The 24,180-nt window shown below is 41.0% G+C and overlaps 2 protein-coding genes across 4 annotated transcripts in view; one reads left to right on the top strand and one right to left on the bottom strand.

Moving 5' to 3' along the window:
• Nucleotides 1–24,180, bottom strand: part of sclt1 (sodium channel and clathrin linker 1) — a 194,582-nt gene that overhangs the window by 18,307 nt on the left and 152,095 nt on the right. The window contains exons 1-5 of one of the 3 annotated variants that reach the window (XM_049472482.1): nt 3,784–3,863; nt 2,831–2,880; nt 1,844–1,908; nt 1,520–1,569; nt 1,197–1,269 (exon numbers count right to left, since the gene is read on the bottom strand). In XM_049472482.1, the coding sequence (XP_049328439.1) occupies nt 1,197–1,269; nt 1,520–1,569; nt 1,844–1,908; nt 2,831–2,867 (225 nt within the window). In that variant the 5' untranslated portion in view covers nt 2,868–2,880; nt 3,784–3,863. Of the gene's footprint in view, nt 1–1,196; nt 1,270–1,519; nt 1,570–1,843; nt 1,909–2,830; nt 2,881–3,695; nt 3,730–3,783; nt 3,864–24,180 lie in introns of those variants that run through there. The other 2 variants (XM_049472484.1, XM_049472483.1) reach the window with 2 other exon arrangements.
• Nucleotides 3,972–7,939, top strand: c25h4orf33 (chromosome 25 C4orf33 homolog). The gene is made up of 6 exons (XM_007238217.4): nt 3,972–4,230; nt 4,806–4,986; nt 6,208–6,268; nt 6,381–6,432; nt 6,569–6,768; nt 7,353–7,939. Exons 2-6 carry the CDS (start codon nt 4,806–4,808, stop codon nt 7,441–7,443), a joined length of 585 nt encoding a protein of 194 aa, XP_007238279.3. The 5' UTR covers nt 3,972–4,230; the 3' UTR covers nt 7,444–7,939.

The raw sequence follows: 24,180 nt of genomic DNA, 5'->3' as shown, positions 1-24,180 counted from the left end.
CTGAGTGAGGGTCTATGAGGTTTGGTCCTGAGGGGCTGCTGGTTATTAGCATTAACTGCTAGAGCCGTAATGAAACACACATTCAAATTCATTCACATTAACAGCATGCTCTCCCTTTCTTTCTCTCTCTCTCTCTCTCTGCTTATTACCCTCTTTCTCTCTCAGTGTAAATAAAATATCAGGTCTTTTGCTCTTTAAGGAAAATCTTTATTGCTTTTAAATGTTTTAAGTTTTTAAAAGTTTTGACCAGGAAGTTTAAAAGAAGCCAGAAAGGCATTAAAATCTAAACACAAAAACACTTCAATCATCCAGGGCAGCACCTTTAAAAATGTATGTAAATAATAATATGCGTTATCGTTAAAAAAGTATACGTTTGGATCGTATAAACATTACACAGCATTATAGAGGGGCCCTAAGCTCCCTTTAGTGTATTACAGTCTGTCAGAGTGAGTGTACAGATCATATAAACAGTATAGAGCATTATAGAGTGCCCCCTATGCTTCCTTTAGTGTATTACAGTCTGTCAGAGTGAGTGTACAGATCATATAAACAGTATAGAGCATTATAGAGTGCCCCCTATGCTTCCTTTAGTGTATTACAGTCTGTCAGAATGAGTGTGTGGATCATATAAACAGCATTTGAGGATTATAGAGCACCCCCTATGCTTTATGTAGTGCATTACAGTCTGTCAGAGTGAGTGTACAGATCATATAAACAGTACAGAGCATTATAGAGCACCCCCTATGCTTTCTTTAGTGTATTACAGTTTGTCAGAACGAGTGTATGGTTCATATAAACATTATAGAGCGCCCCCTATGCTTCCTTTAGTGTATTACAATGTGTCAGAGTGAGTGTACAGATCATCTAAACAGTATTTGAGCATTAAAGAGCGCCCCCTATGCTTTTTTAGTGTATTACAGTTTGTCAGAACGAGTGTATGGTTCACATAAACAGTATAGAGCATTATAAAGCGCCCCCTATGCTTCCTTTAGTGTATTACAGACTGTCAGAATGAGTGTACGGATTATATAAACAGTATTGAGCATTATAGAGCGCCCCCTATGATTTAAAGGGTATTACAGTGTGTCAGAGTGAGTGTTCAGATCATATAAACAGTATTAGAGCATTATAGAGAGCCCCCTATCCTTCCTGTATGCTATTACAATTTGTCAGAATGGCCTAACAGGCCTCTATACCTGGTACAGTTTAAGCTGAGCCTCCATCTGCTGCATGTGTCGGTCATACTCCGCAATCAGAGGCGCCATGATGCTGAAATACACACAAAAATAATCACATCAACATAAGAATGTAACTGATGCTCTCAAACACACTAAGAGAGCAAGAAATTCAAATAATTAACTCTTGACAAGTTCGGCACAGCTGTTAACTGAGTTAGCCTGAATTCCAGGTTACTCTACTTCATAAAGCTGAATAAATGCCAAGAAACAAGAGGTACTTTTGACCTAAATAAGGGTGTGTGTGTGTTTGTGGGTGTGTGTGTGTGTGTGTGTGGACTCACCCTCTGTCTGCAAGCCACGGTGCTGCAGATTCTGACCCCACATCTTCAGTCTAAGCACAATAAAAACAAATTATTAACAGGCAATTTACAGTATGCTTGTTAATATGCACTTATTTGTGTCATACAGATAAATATACCAACACTGGTATGGTTACCAGTGTTCTATTGAAATTCCCTACACAAAATATTCTACAAAATACACAAATATACAGTATCAATAATAATAAAAAAATGTTATATCATAAAAGAATCACATAACATTAGGAAAATATGCATCACGTCAACATCTGTTGTGTTCTGTAAAAAAAAAATATATAATAATACCTGAGTGAAGAAGTTAGCAGATGATGACTCCTGGTATCGTCCCAGCGCCAAACTTAACCGATGCACTGAAAAACAAAACAGCACAGCAGATACAGAAAAAAAGGATTACAAGTTTTTAAAAGCCAGAAAAGACCTATGAGACGATTTTGCATCTAAAATACCATATTTTTTGCAATATAAGGTGCACTTAAAATACTTTAATTTTCCCAGAAATCGTCAGTGCACCTTTTAATCTGGTGCGCCTTATGTATGAATTTTACCAGTCAGGTTGTAAGGAACAGTAAATCCATTTTGATGAAGTGCAGTATTACACAGAAGTTTCAGTTTAGTTCTCCAGCAGTATCAGCATTAGCCGCTTACCGTGCTAAGCGCTAGCTCTTTCGCCGTTTAGAGGTGTGTATTACAGGGCTGTAGCCTGCAGCTAGCACTACTGGAGCAGCATTAGCATTAGCCACTAACTGCTTTAAGTGCTATCGCCCTTTAGAGGCGAGTCTATCAGACAGCAGTCTGCCCATTCACCGTGTTAAAAAAAGCTACGTGGGTTGAACTGCTTGCTAATTTCAACATAATTTCAATCTAAGCTTACACTAAATAAACGGAAGCGCTTTACTCACCCAAATAAACCGTTTTCAGAAGTTAAATCTGTGAAGATTAACATCCAGCACTTGTTTGACTTTAAAAGAAAAGTGTTTAAAAATTACAGTTTTGTTTACTTAGCTTAGTTTTTCACCCATGTTCCTTACTATTGTCACAATGCGCCTTATAATCTGGTGCGATTTATGTACAAACAAAATAGACCAGTAAATAGACATTCATGGATAGTGTGCCTTATAATCAAGTGCGCCTTATAGTGCAATGTGTATGGTGTTATGTGGCAAAAAAAAAAAAAATAGTTCCTAAAGACGGCACACTTGAAGGGATTCACTAAAGGGATTTGATAGTAAATACTTCTGCTTTTATTTGCATCTTGTCCTGCATTTTTCTTACCTTGATCCTGGAGGAACTCGATTTGCGTGGAAGCCATCGTGGAAGCCGACCTTTGGAAGGTATTAAAAGGTTAGCCAGATATACAGTAAATGTTGCATTACATTGGGTGTGGGTGCTGAGAAAGGAATTTTAATTGTTGGTATCTATTTAGGATACTAATAGCCATTATTATCTTAATTGCTTTATTTATTTGACCTTAGATTAGATATCAAACATACTATATTTTCCTCAACCATGGTAGTATCATCATACTGTACTATTAGACTGGTTATTGACAATAATTTTAGTTTGCTGATGCTAATGGACAATATAAAAAGCTTTATAAAAAAGCTTTTAGGGGTTTTATTTGCTGTAATTCGAATTGCTGCTTTTCTACACATATATGGATTTTATATCGTCAACAATATATGTACACAGTCATATCAAAGATTTCAGTGTGTTTGACCACACGTATTACGCGATAAAACGCCTTAGAAAACACCAACTCTCCGTTCCACCTTAAGTAGCGCACAGTTCCTTTCTAGCGCATCAGGAGAGCAGCCGCTCGAGAGCGTGTAACCGCCGCTTTTTTAAGGTGGAACAGACAATTCGATTTAAACCTTAAAAAAGTCGAACCAAAGCATACAACGCAGGTTTAAATCTCACAATAACACTTTATATTGGTCATAAATTAGTTTAAACGCGGTAAATTCACTGATATAACGCGTTCAACGTTAATTTAAGCGCTGCTGAAATCAGTGTAACCAGGTGGAGCTGCTTCTCACTGTGATTAGTTATAACGCTAACGCTACTTTATTTCTATATTATCATCATTATTTCTCCATTTCTCGCTATTTCCCGCTGATAACACACATTATAAACATACTATCGTCTCGTCGACTATCGGTTATGACCCAGAAATGGCGTTAAAACGTTAAAAATCGCTTTAATATCGTTAAAATAGGGGAACTAACCTTGCGCCGTCTGTTTAAAGCTAAGAGGCTCAGCCAATCAGATTCGTTGCTGCGGAGCGGTGTTGCTCACTAAACCGCTCCGTCTCGAATCGTCTATCAGCGCTACAGTGGTTCCGTTTCATTTAACTGCTGTAATATTTAGTAATATTTATACAGTAGTTATTTTAAATATTAAATAACGTTTGTTTTTAGCTGTTTCTTCGTGTTCAGAGCTGCGCAGTGCAGAACTCAGGCTCAGACACTGTTTATCTGTGCAGGAAAAGCAGAGATAAGCCTGGCTCTGTAAAAATACAGGAAGTGTTTGGCTTGTTTACACAGAGAGTCATGTGTTATGAATGAGTGTGTGAGTGTGTATAGGTGTGTGTATAGGTGTGTGTGTGTGTGTGTATGTATATAAATGCTGGAGAACTGCAGTAGATCACACACTTGTTCAGTTCTGCTGCAAAGGTAAGCTCCAAGTACTATAAATACTTTTAAATAACTGTATTTACAATACCTGTCAAATCCAAAACTCATCTGAGTTGTATTGTTAAGTATTGGTTCAATGGCAGCTGCTCTTTTTTCATTTTATTATTTTAGCAATGGATTTATTACTTAAAATCATCAACAAACCATCACTGATTGGTGGAAACTTCACACTAGACCTCAAGCAGTTTGGACTGTGTGTCTCTCCACTCTTCCTCCAGACTGTGCTCCCTTAATATACAAATTAAATGCTGAAAAACATTTATGATCAGTGATGGTTTGTTTGGAGAGTCATGTCTGTCATCTGCTGGTGTTGATCCACTGTGTGTTTTATTATCAAGTCTAAAGTGAGTTCAGTTTTGTTTTCCCGGAAAATCTTACAGCACTTCATGCCTCCTTTTCATTTTCCAGCAGGACTTGGCACACTGCCCACACTGCTTACCAAAAGTACCAATTGGTCTTATATAATATTCAAGTTTTCTGAGAAAGTGATGTAAGCCATAATTATAACACTTAAAATAGACCACTCTGTCTTTTCTTTCTTCTATCGCCTGCAGATGGACTTCAAGATTAAACACACCTGGGACAGCAAACCTGTGGGTCATGATCCGGTGACCATCCAGTTCTCACCTGGAGATGGAGGTCTGAAGATGGAGGTGTGTGCTCCTTTCTTCAATGACCCACCCGCCCCTCCGGGTCCAGCCGGGGAGCCATTCCCTGGTCTCTGGGACTATGAGGGTAGGCTCTTTTTTGTGTTTAATTTGTTTATTTTTTTCCTACATTGTAAATTAATACTCATAAGGAATCATGTAGTAACTTAAAGGAGAACTCTGATGAAAAATTGACTTTGGGTGTAGTAAAACATGCTAAAGAGTACTAACTTTTGTTGAATAGCCCACCTCCGCTCTCCCGAGATCCAGTCAGTCAGTTTGTGCTTTTTGCCCAGCACTATTTACAATGGGCACTTTGGGGGCATCCACTTGCCCCTGCAGATAAATCGCTTTTTTACACAGTTATTCAGGCTCAAAATAGCTCCACACCTCATTGGTAGAATCCGGAGAGTTCTGACATTTAAAACGAGGCATTAAGAACTTTAAAAGTGGACAAGAAGTTTATTAAAAACCACTGTTTACAACCCGTAGTCTAACCTACATCTCCGGGCGCCGCCATCACTCCATCACTGTACTGATCATGACTTTACTTTAAGATGGCAGTGCCTGGAGATGTAGCTAACACTATAGGAGGTAAACAGTGGTTTTTAATAAGCTTCTTGTGCAATTTTTTAAGTTATTAATGCCTCATTTTAAATGTCAAGGCTCTCCGTATCCTACTAATGAGGTGTGGAGCTACTTTGAGCCTGGATAACTGTGTAAAAAAGTATTCATCTGCAGGGGCAAAATATGCCCCATATCATCCATTCTAAAGCCTGTTTGGACAAACTACACAAAATTTACTGGATCTCAGAAAGCTGCGGGAGAGCGGAGGTGGGCTATTCAACAAAGGTAAGTACTCTTTCTTATGTTTTACATGTTTTACTACACCAAAAGTCAATTTTACACCAGAGTTCTCCTTTAAAAGTGTTAAATAAACCAAACTACTCATTTAGGTGAAGCATTTATGTGACTCTTATCTGGGGGGCTGGTAACTCTGATAAACTTGTCCTGTGAAACAGAGGAAACTCTCACCCCTCTTTTTTTTTTCCTGGGGTGGTCCTGATGAGTGCCAGTTTCATCATCAACGTTTTTGATGGTTTTTGCATCTGCACTTAAACCTTCTTTTTATTTTTTTTTTCCAAGTACTTTTTTCTTTACTTTAATTGAGTAGTTCTTCGCCATAATATGGATTTAGAACATTATGTATGCTCCCTGCAGCATTTTGCAGTCATTTTCTGATATAATGGGGGAGAAAGGTAGTGGGTAGGCTCTCCAATAACTGGCTATGTGTGTGTTGTGTTTGCAGTGGTGGAATCATTCTTCTTGAACAGCAGCAATGAGAAGTACCTGGAGGTAGAAGTGTGTCCGTAAGTGTCTCTCTCTCTCTCTGTAAGGCAGTGTAATACAGTATAACACTTTTATATTTTATATAACAATTACTCAGCTTCAGTACTGACTCTCTATGACGGTCACTTACAGGCATGGACAGCACCTGGTTCTGCTGCTGGATGGAATACACAACGCTTTCATTGTAAGAGCACTTCCTGCAAACGTGTCCTGTATTTTACCTATTACGTTTAATATCCAGAATGAATTTCTAATAACCCTAATGTCCAGTATGAAGTTCTAATAACAGCTGTATAAATCTATTTTTTTCCCTCTTCCAGCAACAGCTTCCTCTGTCCTACAGCGCAGTTATAACTGGGGGCCGGTGGAAGGGGGAGGGGCTTATTCCCTGGAAGTACTTCCCCCCAGGTGTGGATAAGATGAACTCATACGCCATCCACGGCTCTGGGAGTGGGCGGACCTACGAGGCCCTTTACCCCGTACCCAAGGAGGATCTTCAGGAGGGACAGGGACCTGACTTGTGAGCATTATACACACACACACACACACACACACACACTTCACAAAGTCACATCATTTCAGTAATTTAGTTCAAAATGTGAAACTCATATATTAAATAGATGTATTACACACAGAGTGGTCTATTTTAAGCGTTTATTTCTTTTATTGTTGACGATAATTAAAACCTAAAAGTCAGTGTCTCAGAAAATTTGAGTAATTTTATTCTAGTCATATGTTTACCTCGGTAGTGTTATTCAAATCATTAATGTACCTCAATAGTGCTATTCTAATTATAAATTCACTTCAGGTGTGCAGTTTATTCATATATGTACCTCAATAGGGTTGTTCTAATAATCTAAAATGTCACTTAAAATAAATAAATAATTGCTTGATATATAAACTATTCAGTCTTTTCACATATACAGCTGATATTTCACATTTTTGCCATTTCAGCCAAGGACTTTCAGTTGCAAACTATTAAAAGCATCCCTACTTGGAAAAGAACAGAAATGCACTTTCTTTAATCTCTTTAAACTTACAATAGAGTCAGTAAGCAGCTCCAGAATGGCTTTTAACTATTTGTTTTTGTTTTTCACCTTGCAGTCACCGCCTGGAGTATTTCCAGCCGTTCAGGCTGCAAAGCATTATGGGAGAAGGCTGGGTGCAGCCCGAGTGTGACCTGTGGAAGCGCTGATCTGACCGGCTGAGGCAGGACTGATGTGACCCCTCGCGACCCACAGCCCTTATCACAGCTAATGATGAAGATGATGATTACCTTAACGAGTTTTTAATGGCAGGTAGACGGGCTTTACCGTGTGTGTGTGTGTGTGTGTATAGTGGTGGGCCTACACCAGCTCAATAAACCAGCCTTATCACCCACAGTACTAACACACCCTGCTAATCTAGATCACTAAATAGCTAATAAAACTCCGCCCACTACACCTGTCTCTCTTTTTTATTATCCTGTAAACATATCAGCAATAATCAGAGCCAATAAATGTGCTATAAATAAATAATTAAAGGTTTGGACAATGTATTTTGCTCATTATGGTTTGTGTTAAAGGACTGTAAAAAAAAAAAACTCAATGTAATTGTCTCTTTCTCTCTCTCTCTCTCTCTCTATCCCTTTTACCTTCTGTAACAACTTCTGTAAGTGATGTAAATGTGATAAACAGATTTTTTTTTCTTTACTTTGTGGTCATACTGATATTTTTTTCCAATTACCAAACCAAATAAAAAATAAAAAATAAAAACTTTTTAAAATTATTATTTAATCCAATGATTTTTCCTCTTACAGTCTGTTACCTGGGAAAAAGTGTCTTTGAGTGCATCCTTGAGGCATGTCTAGCAGTCAGTGATCTCTCACCAAGAGGTGCGCTACCCAAAATTAGCCCCTTTTTGTAGGGCAGTGGGGTCTATACATTCTATACATTCTTTCTCTCCCCCCTTCTTTCTTTTTACCTTCCTTCTTCTCTAGGTCTCTCTCTCTATCTCAACCCCCACAAAGTCTCTCTCTCTCTCTCTCTCTCTCTCTTTCTTGACCTATCTCTTTCTCGTCCTCCTCTCTCTTGCTCTCTTTTTATCTCTCCTCTCTTTCTCTCTCTCAGTCACTGATCCCCTTGAGTTGCTCTTCTTTAATCCGTTATTGAGCTTCGGTCGGTTTAATTGGAGCGTCTCTCTGAATTCGACCTCTGATTTACATTCTCAGCACACACTCGCTGAGACCCTCGTTATCACACACACACACACACACACACACACACACACACACACACACACACACACTGGTTCTGTTGGATTATCTGCTGTGGATGGTAGTGTGCAGTATAGGATGTGAAATGGTGGTTAAGTATATATATATATATAATACCATAGCAACCACCTAAGACACCACCGGAATACCTTAGCAACAATCCAACTTACTGTAGCTGCTTCCAAAGAACAAAACTTGGAAAACAACCTGCAATAGCAATAGCAATCACCACAATGGACTTGATCATAACAACAGGAAAACCCTGGTATACCACAGGAACCACCTCGGAACATGTTGGCAACATCCTGAAATATCATAGCAGGTAACCAGAAGTCAGAAGCTTAGCATACATGGTAAAACGTGTGTGTGTGTGTGTGTGTGTGTGTGTGTGTGTCATATGGGCTAATTCAGCAACACCTGAAGTACCAAAGTACCATGGTAACCACCACTACCACATGCCTTACACACACCATAGCATCTGCCATCTTATTAGTAACCACTTGGCTCACTACTAGCATATTAACAAATACTTGGGACACCTTTCCAACTATTTAACACTGTAAATACAATAGCAACTGCATAGCAACACCCCAACAACCACCATAGCAACCCCTTTGCAAAAACACCCTAGTGACCATGTAGCAAAATAGCAACAATAGATTGAATTGGTGAGACTAAACTACTGTAGAAGTGCTGTAGGCTGAAAAGAGTGATGATGGTATAAACTGCTGTAAGCTGAGTGGTAGGGGCTAAACCTCAAAAATCAGCCCTTTAACACCTTAACTATGCCATCACCTGCAGGTCACTGTAAACCTATGACTACACCTCACCCAGCAGGGGGCGACGAGATCCCTCTCCTTCACTGAAGCTGAGACAAAGTGCTTTCTTCTACGCTGACGTCTCTTCTTCCAGTTTACGGCTTTTTGCCCTTTTACCGCAGCGCTCATTAGAGCTTCTGAAGGCCTTGAGAGGAAAAGACCTCCGCACGCTCCTCACCGCTCCCGAACCCGACCAGAGCCGGATCGATGGACGACCCACAACAGCAGCCAGGTTCGGTTTAACCTCCCAGACGACGTTCGTTACACAAATTAGCCGGCGCTAATGAGCCTGAGCACACACACGCAGAGGTTAGTTGAAGGCCGTCACACTCCCAATGATTCGGCAGAACCAGCAGCACGTGTATGGAATAGAGGATGAGCGAGAGACAAAGACAGGTAGAGAGAGAGAGAGAGAGAGAGAGAGACAGAGAGGCATTAAATAAGCTGATGCAAATCAGTTTTTTAATGAATGTAACACTCAGACTTCAGCAGTTTAGCCCCAAACAATTCATCCTACAGCAGATTGTAGCTCCACTCATTCAGCCTACAGCAGATTATAGCCCCTCCCAATCAGCCTACAGCAGTTTATAGCTCCACCCTTTCAGCCTACAGCAGTTTATAGCTCCACTCATTCAGCCCACAGCAGTTTAGTCTCACCTAATAATTCAGCATACAGTAGTTTAATTTAGTTCACTATGTTCAGTCTACAGCAGTTTATAGCTCCACCTATTCATCCTACAGCAGTTTATAGCTCCACCTATTCATCCTACAGCAGTTTATAGCTCCACCCATTCATCCTACAGCTGTTTATAGCTCCACCCATTTATTCAGCCTACAGCAGTTTATAGCTCCACCCATTCATCCTACAGCAGTTTATAGCTCCACCTATTCATCCTACAGCAGTTTATAGCTCCACCCATTTATTCAGCCTACAGCAGTTTATAGCTCCACCTATTCATCCTACAGCAGTTTATAGCTCCACCCATTCATCCTACAGCAGTTTATAGCTCCATCCATTTATTCAGTCTACAGCAGTTTATAGCTCCACCCATTTATTCAGCCTACAGCAGTTTATAGCTCCACCCATTTACTCAGCCTACAGCAGTTTATAGCTCCACCCATTTATTCATCCTACAGCAGTTTATAGCTCCACCCATTCATCCTACAGAAGTTTATAGCTCCACTCCTTTATTAATCTTACAGCAGTTTATAGCTCCACCCATTCATCCTACAGCAGTTTATAGCTCCACCTATTCAGCCTACAGCAGTTTATAGCTCCACCTATTCAGCCTACAGCAGTTTATAGCTCCACCTATTCAGCCTACAGCATTTTATAGCTCCACCCATTTATTCATCCTACAGCAGTTTATAGCTCCACCCATTTATTCATCCTACAGCAGTTTATAGCTCCACCCATTCATCATACAGCAGTTTATAGCTCCACCCTTTCATCCTACAGCAGTTTATAGCTCCTCCCATTTATTCAGCCTACAGCAGTTTATAGCCTCTCCCGTTCAGCCTACAGCAGACTAGCCTCATCTATAGAGATTTAGCTCTGAAACTAAAGGTCAGGGCTGATAGAAACAATCACCCAATTGGATGCCAAAGACACCCGTTTAAAAGCTCTAAACAGTAACACACACACACACACACACACACACACACACACCAAGAGCAACGCTGGCCGTGTTATTTGAAGGAATGCTAATAAGCTCTCGTTAGCGGCGGCGCGGAGTCAATCGGACGGCCTTGCAGCCGTGTTTATAAATCAGGGATTAATTTATGCTCCGACATTTCATAATTGATACAAGACTGAACACAAATCCACACACACACACACACACACAGTCTGGAGCTGGAGCAGAAACCTCAGACTGGTCGGGCTCAGAGGAACTGAGCAGATTCAGCTTCAGTGAATAACAATGAAGAGAGAGAGAGAGAAACAGAGAGGGAAGGAATAGGGAAGGGGTAGATCGAAAGTGAAAGTACAGGAAGAGTGGATGGAAGGATTATAAAAATAAGATAGAAGAAAGAGGGAGAGGGAAAAGAGAAAGGGAGAAAGAGAGGGAATCATGGTGGTACAATGAAAGAAAGCAAAGACAAAAGAAGAAGGGAATATGACAAGAGGAGAGACAGTGAAAAAGAGAATAGAATAAAAAGGGAAGAGATTAAAAGAGATAAAGAGGGGGAGATGAGAAAAGAGAGAGGGGTATGAAAGAAAAAAAGTGGGAGGAAGTTAGAGAGAGAGAGACAGAAAAATAGAGGAAGAAATAAATAAAGGGAAGAAAGAAATAAATGAAAGAGATGATAAAAAAGCAATACAAAAAGAGAAAGATAAATGGGGAGAGATGAGAAAAGAGAGAGGGGTACAAAAAAGTGGAAGAAATTTGGAGAGAGAAGAAAGAGAGGGAATACAAAAGAAGAGAGAGAATGAAGTAAAAAGATGGAAGAGCTGAAAAAGAGAGATAAAGAGGGAGAGATGAGAAGAAAGAGAGGCGGTACAAAAGAAAGAAAGTGTGAGGAGGAGGAGAAGGAGGAGGAGGAGGAGAGAGAAAAAGGAAGAAAGAGAGGGGGCCATAGTGGTAGAATGAAAGAGAGGAAAGGAAGCAAGAGAAGAAAGAAAGAGGCAATATGAAAAAGAAAAGTCAGAGAGAGAATGGGGTAAAAAGAGGGATGAGAGAAAGAGAGGTACAAAAGAAAGAAAGTAGGAGGAAGTTAGAAAGATAGAAAGAGAGAATACAAAAAGAGAGATAAAGGGAGAGGATGGAGTAAAAGTGGAATGAGATAAAAGAGGGATAGATAAGAGGAAGAGAGAGAGAAGGAAAACAGAGACAGGAAGAGATACAAAACAAAGTCTGTAAGAAGAAAAATAACAGAATAGAAAAGAGAATCAGAAGAAAGAGGAAGAGATATGAAAGATATTAAAATTTAAAAAGAGAAAGAAGAGAGACAAAGCAGGACATAGAAAAAAAGAGAGAGAGAACAAGAATGTAAAAAAAAAAACAATAAAGAGAAAAGAAAAAGACCTGGAGGAAGAAAACAACAGAAATGAGAGAGAGAAGAGTAAAACTGAAGGAGGAAAGAAAGAGAAAGAGAGAAAATGATTAAATAGCGAGAGAGATATGAAAGACACTGAGAAAGAGAGAGAAAAGAGAGAGTATTATTTAGTTAGAGAGGTAATGAGAGGTATGTGTTTCTCTAATTGATTGTGTGTGTGTGTGTGTGTGTGTGTGTGTGAGAGATGAACACCTCTGCTCTGTCGTTTATCTCCATTTGCTCCTGCTCGTCTGACAGCAGCTCTAATATCAGCACTAATACCCATCCATTCCCCTCCATTAACAAACACATTAATAACCTGCCGCTCCGCTCCGGGGGGACGCCGGCCCCTCAGACACACAGCGGGAGGGGGCTCACACCTCCACTCAGGATCTGCAGGACAAGAGAGAAAACGCAGTATGGTGACAGCTCTGCATGTGCAGGTCTGAGATCAGCGTTTATAGTGTGTGAGGTCCTGGTACAAGTGGATCAGGCACAGCTGTGCTGCTGGAGTTTTTAAACTCCCTGCGAAAGGCGCGTCAAAAGTCTACTCGGGGGCGCAGCTTTGCCATCAAGCTGCCGGCGCTCAGAGGGAGCAAAATTGGCCTGGCTCCCTCCGGGTGGGTAGATGGCGCTCTCCCCCCACATCACTCCTAGGGTGATGTCCGCAGCACAGGGCATCTGTGAGCTGATGTATCAGAACCGAGTCGCCTTCACATGTATCAGAGGAAGCATGTGTAAGTCTCCTTCACCCTACTGGTGTGTTGGGGCATCACTAGTGATAGGGGGAGTCCTAATGATTGGGTTGGGTAATTGGCCGTGTAAATTGGGGAGAAAATGGAAAAATTATTAAAAAAAAAAAAAAAGTCTATATTCACGCCTTGTCCTTGTGTCATTAAGATCGAAATATATTAACGTCGATAAGCCTTAATTGGTGGTCTGGAAGTGAAGTGTGTTCAGATAAATTTCTGGCGTGTTTCTATCTTGGCACAGCTGTGCCACTGACCTAATAAAACCCAGACAACAGTCAACACACAATCACTTCTGTACCACAGCAAAAAAAAAAATAAAAATAATCCAGTTTCATTATATTACATTTCAGAATTTACAACATGACTTTTATGAATTACTTACTCTACTGTATATCATTATATACCAACCAATCATTACATTATGACCACCAATTTAAAAAAATTGGTACCACTTTAAAATAAGACTACCTTTATAAAGGCTTTATAAATGGTTTACAATTAGATTATTAATGGTTACTAATTAGGTTATAAATGCATTAAAAATCATTAATAATCAGTTATAACACACAATTAGAAAAGGGCAACAATATAGATGTCTGTGGTTTCACTATTTGCAAACAAAAGGTCATTGCTGTCCTTTCTACGTGTCTGTGTTATAACTGATTATTAATTATTTTTAAGGCATTTACAACCTAATTAGTACCCATTAATAAACTAATTTTAAACCATTTATAAACCCTTTGTAAAGGTAGTCTTATTTTAAAGTGGTAACAAAAACTAAAATAGAAATGTACAAAAAAAATTGCTGTTTGTATAAAATAAATGAGAAATTGCTTTTGTGATGAGCACAAATGACTAGATAATGTGCAAATTGAACAACTGGTTTTGGGAAATTCAATCGAAAAACTGTAAAATGGTCACATACAAATGGTTTTAGAGAAAGGCTGATCACCTTTTCTCTTCACATAAAAATAATTCATCATAATTAAATCATTAAATAAGGTTCTAAAAGATATAACCACCACATGGGGGCCCCCTCACCCCACCGGGGCCCTCAGCAGCAGCCGTCCACACGGCCTAATAAATGAGCGGGCCGCGTAGGTTTAGCAGTGGACAGTAGACCGTGATGGCAGCACTTGGTCACGCTCGCTGCACCGCTGTCATTTTCATCCCTCGTTTTTTTTTTTTTTCTTTCTACATTCCCCATGTTGGAAAGGACACAGCGGCGGCCTTCATCCTCTCCGGCTCACAGCGTGACAGGACCCGCTCCTCCACCAACGGGAGTAAGGAGGACCATCAGGAGAAATCTGGCCAGAAATATCATTAAACAAATGGTGGGAACTGACAGTTCTCTGCGCCTCGGACGTCGGAAAGTCACTGAGAACTGAAACAAACTTCAGACTCCAGAAAACACACACACAAGCACACACACACACACACACACACACACAAGTTCCAAGTGCAGCTAAGTATGATAAAGAACCTAATCAGCAAAAAATACGGAGGAAAAAGTCAAGAGGAGGAAAGAAGTGAAGGATCGCTGACGGATAGCGAGAATAAAGGTCATTCCGGGTGATGGATGGATGAATGGTTGGATGGATGTTTTTTGGCCAACGCAGGCCAGAGCACGACGGAAAGTACAGTGCACAGTAAAACTGCCCTGGCTAACCACTCTAACCAATCAGATTAAGCCAATTATCTAGCCAAAAAGATCAGATTAACCACACTAACCACTCTACGATAACCAACCACATAAAACACACATTGATCCAACCACATTTAGCACTCTAATCAATAATATCACTCATATAACACCCATATCGAAGTATCATAAATGGAATAATGATGTAACCAGATTTAAGAAAGGGTGCATTTTCTTGGAGACTGACCGAATGTTATCGAGAAACTATGAAAATGTTTATTTCCTCTATGCATGACTGAAATTTACTCTATATTTGTTATGTGTACATTGTTGCACAATAAGCTCCGCGAAGGACTGCACACGCCCTACCCACACAGCAGGCGCCTTGCGCCATGGCCGGCTTTTCCCCATGCGCTGTGGGCGACACCTCCACTACGGCAATATCTGCACACTGTATTATCTAACTGTAACACTAGAGCTTTAATAATCAGCAGGTTATAAATGTAGATAACTGATTATCATCACAGCAGCCCTGTAACAGATCTGAGCTTCTTGTCTTTTGACTGGTACTCTACATACTGCAGAAATATAGCCTTAGCCTGAACGGTTACAACAGGCCATAACAGCAAAAGGCTGTACACTGGCTACACTACTGTAAGTATTAGAGACAAACAGAAAGTGTTGGGATAGTCGGAGGTTAAGAAAACAAACAAGAGAAAAGATAGAGAGAGAGAGAGACAGAGTGAGTCAGAGAGCAAGAAAAAGAGAAAGAGAAAGGCCGTTCTTTTCAGTGGACTGTCGCGCTACCTGAAGCTTGTAAAGGTTCTGCGAGTTCAGAGCACAGGTCTCCCAGTGGCCGGCCGGTCAGCGGTGTTTAACACACTCGCTGAAAGGCTGAAAGAAGTGATTTCCCACACCGGTCAGGAGATGAAAGAGAGGGTGGTCAGCACAGGGTGACCAGTGGAGGAGGAGAAGAACTGACCGGTGTTTCTGCACTGAGGGGATATCTCTCTTTCGCTCTCTCTCTCTCCCGGTTCCTTCATCTCTGCAGCTCTCTCTTGCAGGCCGTGCCCTCGCCCTCGCTCCCCTTCATCGGCCGCTCTCTGGAGAACTGGGTTTTCGCCCGTGATCCACAGCTCCACACAGGAAGTGATGCCGCGTGCTCTTTCACCGCAGATCTCGCCGCAGCTTTGATCGGGATCAGACTGCAAACTCTCCAGCGGCGGCTCTGAGGATCTCACCTCGGAGACACGGCAGCTCACAGAGTCAGACTACCGTCAAATCAGGACTGTGCCTCGTTTTTAAGGAATAGTTCGACTTGTTTTTCTCTTGAGCCAAACGCACAGTGGCGTGAAAAAGTATTCGCCCCCTTACAGATTTATTTTGTTTTTGCATTTTTGCACAACCAGGCCTGATTACTGCCAGACCTGTAGAATCAAGAAATCACTTAAACAGAACCAGAATCGTCTGACAACTGAAGAAAGTGATCGATCATCTGAGTCTGTAAAAGGTTATAAAGTTATTTCTAAAGCTTTGACACGCCAGAGAACCACAGTGAGAGCTATTAACACTGGTGAACCAAAATTACTCCAAAAGGGCATGAACAACTCATCCAGGAGGTCACAAACAAAAGAACATAGAACAACATTTATAAAGAACTGCAGGTCTCACTCGCCTCAGTTAAGTTCAGTGTTTTAATGATTCAATAATAAGAAAAAGACTGGGTGAAAATGGTCTCCATGGGAGAGTTCTAAGATAAAAAAAAACACATGAAGCAGCTAAAAGATCTCAAAAAGCTACACATTATTTCCCAATCTGAAGAAAGTCATTGATCATCTATCAGAATCTGGAAAAGGTTATAAAGTTATTTATAAAGCTTTGGCACTCCAAAGAACCACAGTTAGATCTATTATTATTCACTAATGGAGAAAACATGGAACACTGGTGAACCTCCCCAAGAGTGGCTGGCCTACCAAAATTACTCCAAAAGGGCCTGAACAACTCATCTAGGAGGTCACAAAAGCCAGAACGCAGAACAACATTTATAAAGAACTGCAGGTCTCACTAAAGCCTCAGTTAAGGTCAGTGTTTTAATGATTTTAACGATGGGAGAATTCCAAGATAAAAAAAACACTGCTGAAAAAAAAAAAAAAAAAAAAAAAAACATCTTGATGATCTCCGGAACTTTGGGTAAATATTCTTTCAACTGACGTGACAAAAGTGGAACTTTTTGGAAGGTGTGTGTCCCGTTACATCTGACGTAAAACTAACACATAATTGCAGAAAAAGAAAAAGGAGCATCATACTGAATGTAAAACATGGTGGTGGTAGTGTGATGATGGGCTGGAGCTGCTTTGCTGCTTCAGGGACCTGGACAACTTGCTGTAAAAGATGGAATCAGGAAATCTGATGTTTACGAGACAATCCTAAAGGAGAATGTCTGGCCATCTGTTCGTGACCTCAAGCTCAGGCGTACTTGGGTTCTGCAGCAGGACAATGACCCAAAGCACACCAACAAGTCCACCTCTGAATGGTCAACTGTGGTATGAATTAAAACAGGCTGTTTAAATGCTCGAAATAATTCTGCAAAGAAGAGTGGAATAAAGGTCCTAAAAGCTGAAATGAACTTTTATTAGCTTTTATTTTATTGTATTTTTCTCTTGACTCCTTCAATGCACCTTAAATAAATATAGTGTAAACAATATTAAAATGGTTGAGTTGATATTATATGGTACCATAATTACGACATTTTTAAGTCCTACTACGCATGTCATGGTCGCATTCATCTCACAAAAATGTGTGTAGTGTAAAAAAGTCAAACAGAAACACTACTTAATTGATAACAGTAAACTGTAAATGTCCCTCCTAATTAAACTGGATTAAACGTGGATTAAACGAGTAAAACGAATGCTGGATCTGTAAACAGAGTGAATCTTTGACCCTGAGGATGAGCCAGACTGTAATGTACAGAGCTGCAGTTTGGTTTACAGCTGGCTGCTGTGCAGTTAGAGACTTCACTGGAATTAATTGGTGTTTGTTTTGTAAAGCTGAGCAATTTTCTGTGGTAACAGATACAGAAAGATTAAAACTCCCTTCAGTAAAATTACTCAGCACTCGGCTCAGCAGGGAGACGAGACGTTAGTCAAACTGCTCTAATCGCTAAAGAAACAACAGCGGCTGTTAAGGGTAACAATAAAGCTTTGTGCTGGATGGCAACAGTGGAGCAAAAAAGGAGACTGTTATTATGTAGATTCTACGGGTGTTGTAAGCTAATGTTAGCACCCTTCCAGTTAACACTGAAACCAACAAAAAGCTAATGTAGCTAACAAGTATACTCCACTAGTGAACACTGGGCCAATTATCCGGGCTAATGTACAGTAGCTAGTTACAAGTGGTTGCTGTGGTACCTCAGGCTTCTATAGAGGTAGTCGGCTGCTGTGCTGTTCCTAGGGGTTGCTTTGGGGTTGCTAAGTAGTTTCAAGTGGTTGCTGTGGTACCCCAGATTTCTATAGAGGTAGTCGGCTGCTGCTGTGCTGTTCCTAGAGGCTGCTTTGGGGTTTCTAAGCCGTTTCAAGTGGTTGCTGTGGTACCTCAGGTTTCTATAGAGGTAGCTGCCTGATGTGCTGTTCCTAGGGGTTGCTTTGGTGTTGCCAAGCAGTTTCAAGTGGTTGCTGTGGTACTCCAGGTTTCTATAGAGGTAGTCAGCTGCTGTTGTGCCGTTCCTAGAGGTTGCTTTGGGGTTGCTAAGCAGTTTCAAGTGGTTGCTGTGGTACCCCAGATTTCTATAGAGGTGGTCGGCTGCTGTGCTGTTCCTAGGGGTTGCTTTGGTGTTGCCAAGCAGTTTTAAGTGGTTGCTGTGGTACCCCAGGTTTCTATAGAGGTAGCTGCCTGCTGTGTTGTTCCTAGAGGCTGCTTTGGGATTTCTAGGCAGTTTCACGTGGTTACTGTGGTACCCCAGGTTTCTATAGAGGTAGATGGCTGATGTGCTGTTTCTAGAGGTTGCTTTGGGGTTGCTAAGCAGTTTCAAGTGGTTGCTGTGGTACCCCAGATTTCTATACAGGTAGTCGGCTGCTAATGTGCTGTTCCTAGAGGCTGCTTTGGTGTTGCCAAGCAGTTTCAAGTGGTTGCTGTGTTACCCCAGGTTTCTATAGAGGTAGTCGGCTGCTGTGCTGTTCCTAGAGGTTGCTTTGTGGTTGCCAAGCAGTTTCCATGCAGTTTCAAGTGGTTACTGTGGTATCCCAGTTTGCTAAGTGTTCTCTATGCTGTTTTAAGTTATTGCTAAAGCATTTAGGTGGTTTCTTTGGCAGTAGGCAGTTGGTTCACTGGTTCTTCGTTTCTCTTTCTAAGTTTGACGAGGTTCATAGCGAGTTTTTGATCCCTCTCTTCCACGCCATTGTCTTTATATTCAGATTAAGCAGCCTCAATTGACCCTGTGCTGTTTGATTAAACAGCACATTAAACGATACCATGACTTTCTGGAGTGTAATTAATTTAAAGTAAAGTGTTCCCAGTGCACTGGGAAATGGCTTTTTTTTCCCCCAATAGTGCTCAAAAACTATAGCGACAAAACTTTGGTAAACTGTTAAATTAACCTTTCTTACAGTTCCGCTGAAGTCCTTGAGAGAAAATCGGAGAGAAAAGAGAAATGTCTTTGAAAAGAATCGTATAAAACTAAAGAAAAAAAAGAAATAAATAAAGTTAGAGAGCCTTGCTTTCAGCCAACATAAAGACACTGTCCTTCCACCCCACCGGCGCCAGCTTTCAAAAGCCCGGTCCTCTCTTTTCAGAGCGACATTAAGCCCGGCTCTCCGAGTTTCTCTGTTTTCATTCCGTTCTCAAACCTTCCGCCGCTTCACAACAGCCCTCAACGAGACTTTAATCAAGTATGTAATTCGAGCTCAGGAGCAGTTTTCACCGGAGTTGCTGCGTTCCTTACAATTATAACAAAGGCTGATGAGAGAAACAAAAACCCCTCCTGAAGCATAACCGCGCTGACATTCGCATTAGCGAGCTAGTGCTCTGCTACAAACACAAAGACCTGGTTACAGATCTACTAGTCTAAGCTGGTCTTTGTTGCTAAAAGGTGGACGAACTGCTGGTCAATCAATTTATAAACATGCACCAGAGATAACAAAAAATGTTTGGCCATTTGCAGGCCGAATACTGCATATCAAGTCTAGGCCCAATTCTGGCCCAAATGCTCACAAACTGGGTTGAGTGCCACATGTGCAAATACTCCTAGACATCCAATCACAACATATCACATCCTGCCTCCATTTAGCTCTTAGGAAAGTCAACCTATCATAAAATAAATGGAAACACCCTCAATAATTAAACTTATCCAGTCTGTTAATGTAAATCTGTATGTTCACTTTGTTTCAAAATGCTATATTTATTCTATTTAATTTTAATATTTAGTCATAACAATAATTACATGAATGATAAATCGTACAATATATGGAGAAATGTTTGCTGAACTCGGCCAAAATAAAAACAGTAGTTTTATTTTATTTAGTATTATTACTGTATCAGACTTTATGATGTTGTGGGTAAAACTAATGGGGGGATTTGCTAATGCTTTTTGTCCTCTGGGGGATGCCGTAGTTTTGAGGTAGGGTTGTTTTGGGAGCAAAGAGAGAGAGCGCGTCTGCGAGCGAGGGAATTTTTTTCCTGCTGAGGAGAAAAGTAAACTATTTTGCACTCTTGTCTCGGTTGTTTCTCATTAATTCCTCCAAGTAACACCGCTCGGTTACATCACTATTAACATGTTTTATAAATGTAGTATTTTAATGTTTTGTTTTTTTTTTTTCTGGTGCGCACATCTGTATTCTCATCTTTTCTCGCTTTATTCTCCCACTTCTCCCCGCCTGCTTCGCCTGTGTGGCTCCGCCCTCTCGCATCTGCACAGATCTGATTGGCTGAGGAGAGCGTTTGGTGATCTTACAGCACACGTGATTGGTCTGTACGTTTACTGCTCTGAAATAAAGCACGTAAACCATAAAGACAATATAAACGCTCCGCCGCTTTAAATGAACACGGTCAGAATTAAATCCTTCTCAGTAGTTTATCGGTTTGGGTCCGGATTGGACAACGTCTGGGTCCGGATCCGGGCCGCGGTCCGCCTATTAGTGACCCCTGGTCTAGGAGTTCACATACTTTTTCCACCCTGCACTGTGAATGTTAACATGTTGTATTCAATAAAACCATGCAAATATATATATATATATATATTTTTTTTAATATATCATAGTTTAAGCAGACTGTGTTTGTCTATTGTTGTGACCAATTTATGCAAAAAAAAAACAAGTAATTCCAAAGGGTTCACATACTTTTTCTTGCAACTGTATGTAAAACAATGAATGATAAGTGTCCATCTGGTCACCCTATTACAGTATGCGTCCCCACCACCACCGCACTTCTGAAAGTGAAACTACACCCTTGAATGTGCGAGTGTGTATTATGCATTCCCCCCACACACACTCCCCTCAGTGATCACTCCAAACAGCAGCCACCAAATTACACCACATCACTCCACCCAGACACGTCCCGACACTCCACACGCCTCCATTATGAAAATGTGCGCCTGCAGAACATAACTTACAAATGAAATGGAAATACATACACAACCCCAAATCTCCCCGTCACACACACACACACACACACACATATACACACATATGCTTACAAGACAGAGAGGAAATGGAGGGCTGAGTCCTTTGATGATTCCACTCTAATCTTATCCAGTGGAAAATCTCATTTCATTTTCATATTATCACTCTCTCTCACATCTCTCTCTCTCTCTCTTTCTTTCTCACGCTCTCTTTCTTTCTCGCGCTCTCTCGCTCTCTCTCTTCACCCCGGGGGGAATTCTGCACCGCTAACGTTGTGCTGTTGATTGTAACTCGTTTATTTTTAACTCTTCACTTTGCTGCCGTGTGTTTTCAGAGTGAGCTGTTTGCCTTCTCCGCCTTTTTCCTGACAACAAGACGGAGTTGCCTTTTGCGAAGGTGCCCTCCGAGCCCACGCCCCGGAGGAACTCCCCGTCAACCCAGCGCTTCACGGGGGAGCCAGAGCCCACAGCGTTCTCATTCTCCACAAAATACGCTCTGTTAGAAAAGCTAGAATGAGATCACACCGGTGGTTGCAAGTGTGTTGTCAGGTGGTCGCTACGGCATTGTCGAAAAGTCTCTTCCAGTGAGAAAATGACCATTAGTGAAAACTTTGCCGAAAACTGTGCAAGAACAATTCTGATGTTTAACTACCATTAGGGATGTTTCTCACTAAAAACTACTGGAAAGGACTATAAACATTCATTACCAACAAAAAACAGAGCTATTAGTGTTCCCTTCCATTTGGAACAGGGCCGTTAGTGTTCCTTCCCAACAAGAACAGGACCATAAGTTTTCCATCCTAACAAGACTAGGACAAAAGTCCATCAAAGACAAAAAGGACCATAAGTGTTCCTTCCCAACAAGAACAGGACCATAAGTGTTCCATTCCAAGACAAACAGAACCAAGAAGAGCAGGAATAGGAAGTTCTTCCCAAGAACAACAGGACCAAATGTGTTTCTTTCTATTGGGAAAAGGACCATTAGTATTTATTCCAAAGAAGAACAGGACCAATAGTGTTCCTTTTCATTTGGAACAGGACCATAAGTGTTCCATCCCAACAAGAACAGGACCATTAGTGTTCCTTCCTGTTAGAAACAGGAAAATTGGTGTTCCTTTCCATTTGGAACAGGACCATAAGTGTTCCTTTCAACAAGAACAGGACAAGTAGTTCTCCTTTTCCACAGAAACAGGAACAATAATGTTCCTTTCCATTTGGAACAGGACCATAAGTGTTTCATCCTGAGAAGACCAGGACAATTATTGTTCCTTTCCATTTGGAACAGGACCACAAGTGTTCCATCCCAACAAGAACAGGACCATATGCATTCCATTTTAACAAGGACCATCTAAACGGGACCATCAGTATTTCTTTCAATGAAAAAATGAACTATTTTAAAGAGGACCATTAGTGTTCCATACTGTTAGGACCAGGACCATAATTGTTCCAGCCCAAAAAGAACAGAACCAATAGTTTTCCTTCACATTAGAATCAGCACCACTAGTGTTTGTTTATTTTTAGAACAGAGCCATTACTGTTCCTTCCTATTAGAAACAGGACCAATAGTATTCCTTTCCATTTGGAACAGGACCATAAGTGTTTCATCCCAACAAGAACAGAGCCATTAGTGTTTCTTCCCAGGAAAACCAAGGCCATTAAGTGTTCCTTTTTATTTGGAAAATTACCATCAGTATTTCTTTCAAAGAACAACAAAACCATTAGAGTTCCTTCCTATTAGAAACGAGACTAATGGTGTTCCATCCCAACAAGAACAAGACTAGTAGTTTTCCTTTTTAACCAGAACAGGACCAACAGTGTTCCAACCCAACAAGAACGACTAGTAGTTTTCCATTTTAACCAGAACAGGACCAATAGTGTTCCAACCCAACAAGAACAAGACCAGTAGTGTTCCTTTCCATTTGGAACAGGACCATAAGTTTTCCATCCCAACAAGAACAAGACCAGTAGTGTTCCTTTCCATTTGGAACAGGACCATAAGTTTTCCATCCCAACAAGAACAAGACCAGTAGTGTTCCTTTCCATTTGGACCAGGACCATAAGTTTTCCATCCCAACAAGATCAGGACCAGTAGTTTTTATTTTTAATAGTAACATGACCAATAGTTTTCTTCTCCATTCGGAACAGGACCATACGTGTTTTATCTCAGGAAGAACAGAACCAATAGTTTTCTTCTCCATTAGAATCAGCACCACTAGTGTTACTTAACATTAAGAACAGAGCCATTCGTGTTCCTTCCCAACAAGAACAAGGCCATTAGTGTTCCTTTCCGATGATAAAACATCCACTATAACTGGTACTGGAGTGTGACCAGTACCTTAACAGCTCCACACTGGTCACACCGGACATGCACAAACTGGACACACACTAAGGACACACACACACACACCCTGCTTTAATCTCTTGACCACTCCGGGGCTCGGAGGCGGGTCCCCAGTCCGTCACGCCGCGGCGCTAAAGAGAGATTTTAGCGTGGGAAATGAGGCTCGTCCTCATTCGCCATGCCTCAGCTAACACAGCTGTGTCCGATCAGTGTGACACACACACACACACACACACACACACACTGAGCCAGGGCTTCAAAGGCAATAGTGTTCAAGTGTGTGTGTGTGTGTGAGAAGTACAGTGTGAAATCACACAGAGCAGAACAGCTGAAGAATAGAGAGACAGAGAGAGGGGAGGAGTGTAATTTATCTCTTCTAGCACTGTCTCTCTCTCTCTCTCCGTGTCCTTTCCTCTATCTTTTCAACCTCGCTCGCCCTTTTCTCGCTCCTTACTTTCAGAAGCTGTTCAATTTCCTGC

Source organism: Astyanax mexicanus, chromosome 25, assembly GCF_023375975.1.
Source record: "Astyanax mexicanus isolate ESR-SI-001 chromosome 25, AstMex3_surface, whole genome shotgun sequence".
Classification (NCBI taxonomy): domain Eukaryota; kingdom Metazoa; phylum Chordata; class Actinopteri; order Characiformes; family Acestrorhamphidae; genus Astyanax; species Astyanax mexicanus.
Note: the sequence above shows the minus strand (reverse complement) of the source record. Positions and strands in the feature narration are given on the sequence as shown.

What these genes read in the sequence shown, in the direction of transcription:
- c25h4orf33 (XM_007238217.4), top strand. Translation starts at nt 4,806, where the DNA reads ATGGACTTCAAGATTAAACACACCTGGGACAGCAAACCTGTGGGTCAT. An exon ending in CTGGAGGTAGAAGTGTGTCC is followed by an intron (nt 6,269 to 6,380) that starts GTAAGTGTCTCT and finishes GGTCACTTACAG; the next exon opens with GCATGGACAGCACCTGGTTC. An exon ending in GAGGGACAGGGACCTGACTT is followed by an intron (nt 6,769 to 7,352) that starts GTGAGCATTATA and finishes TTCACCTTGCAG; the next exon opens with TCACCGCCTGGAGTATTTCC.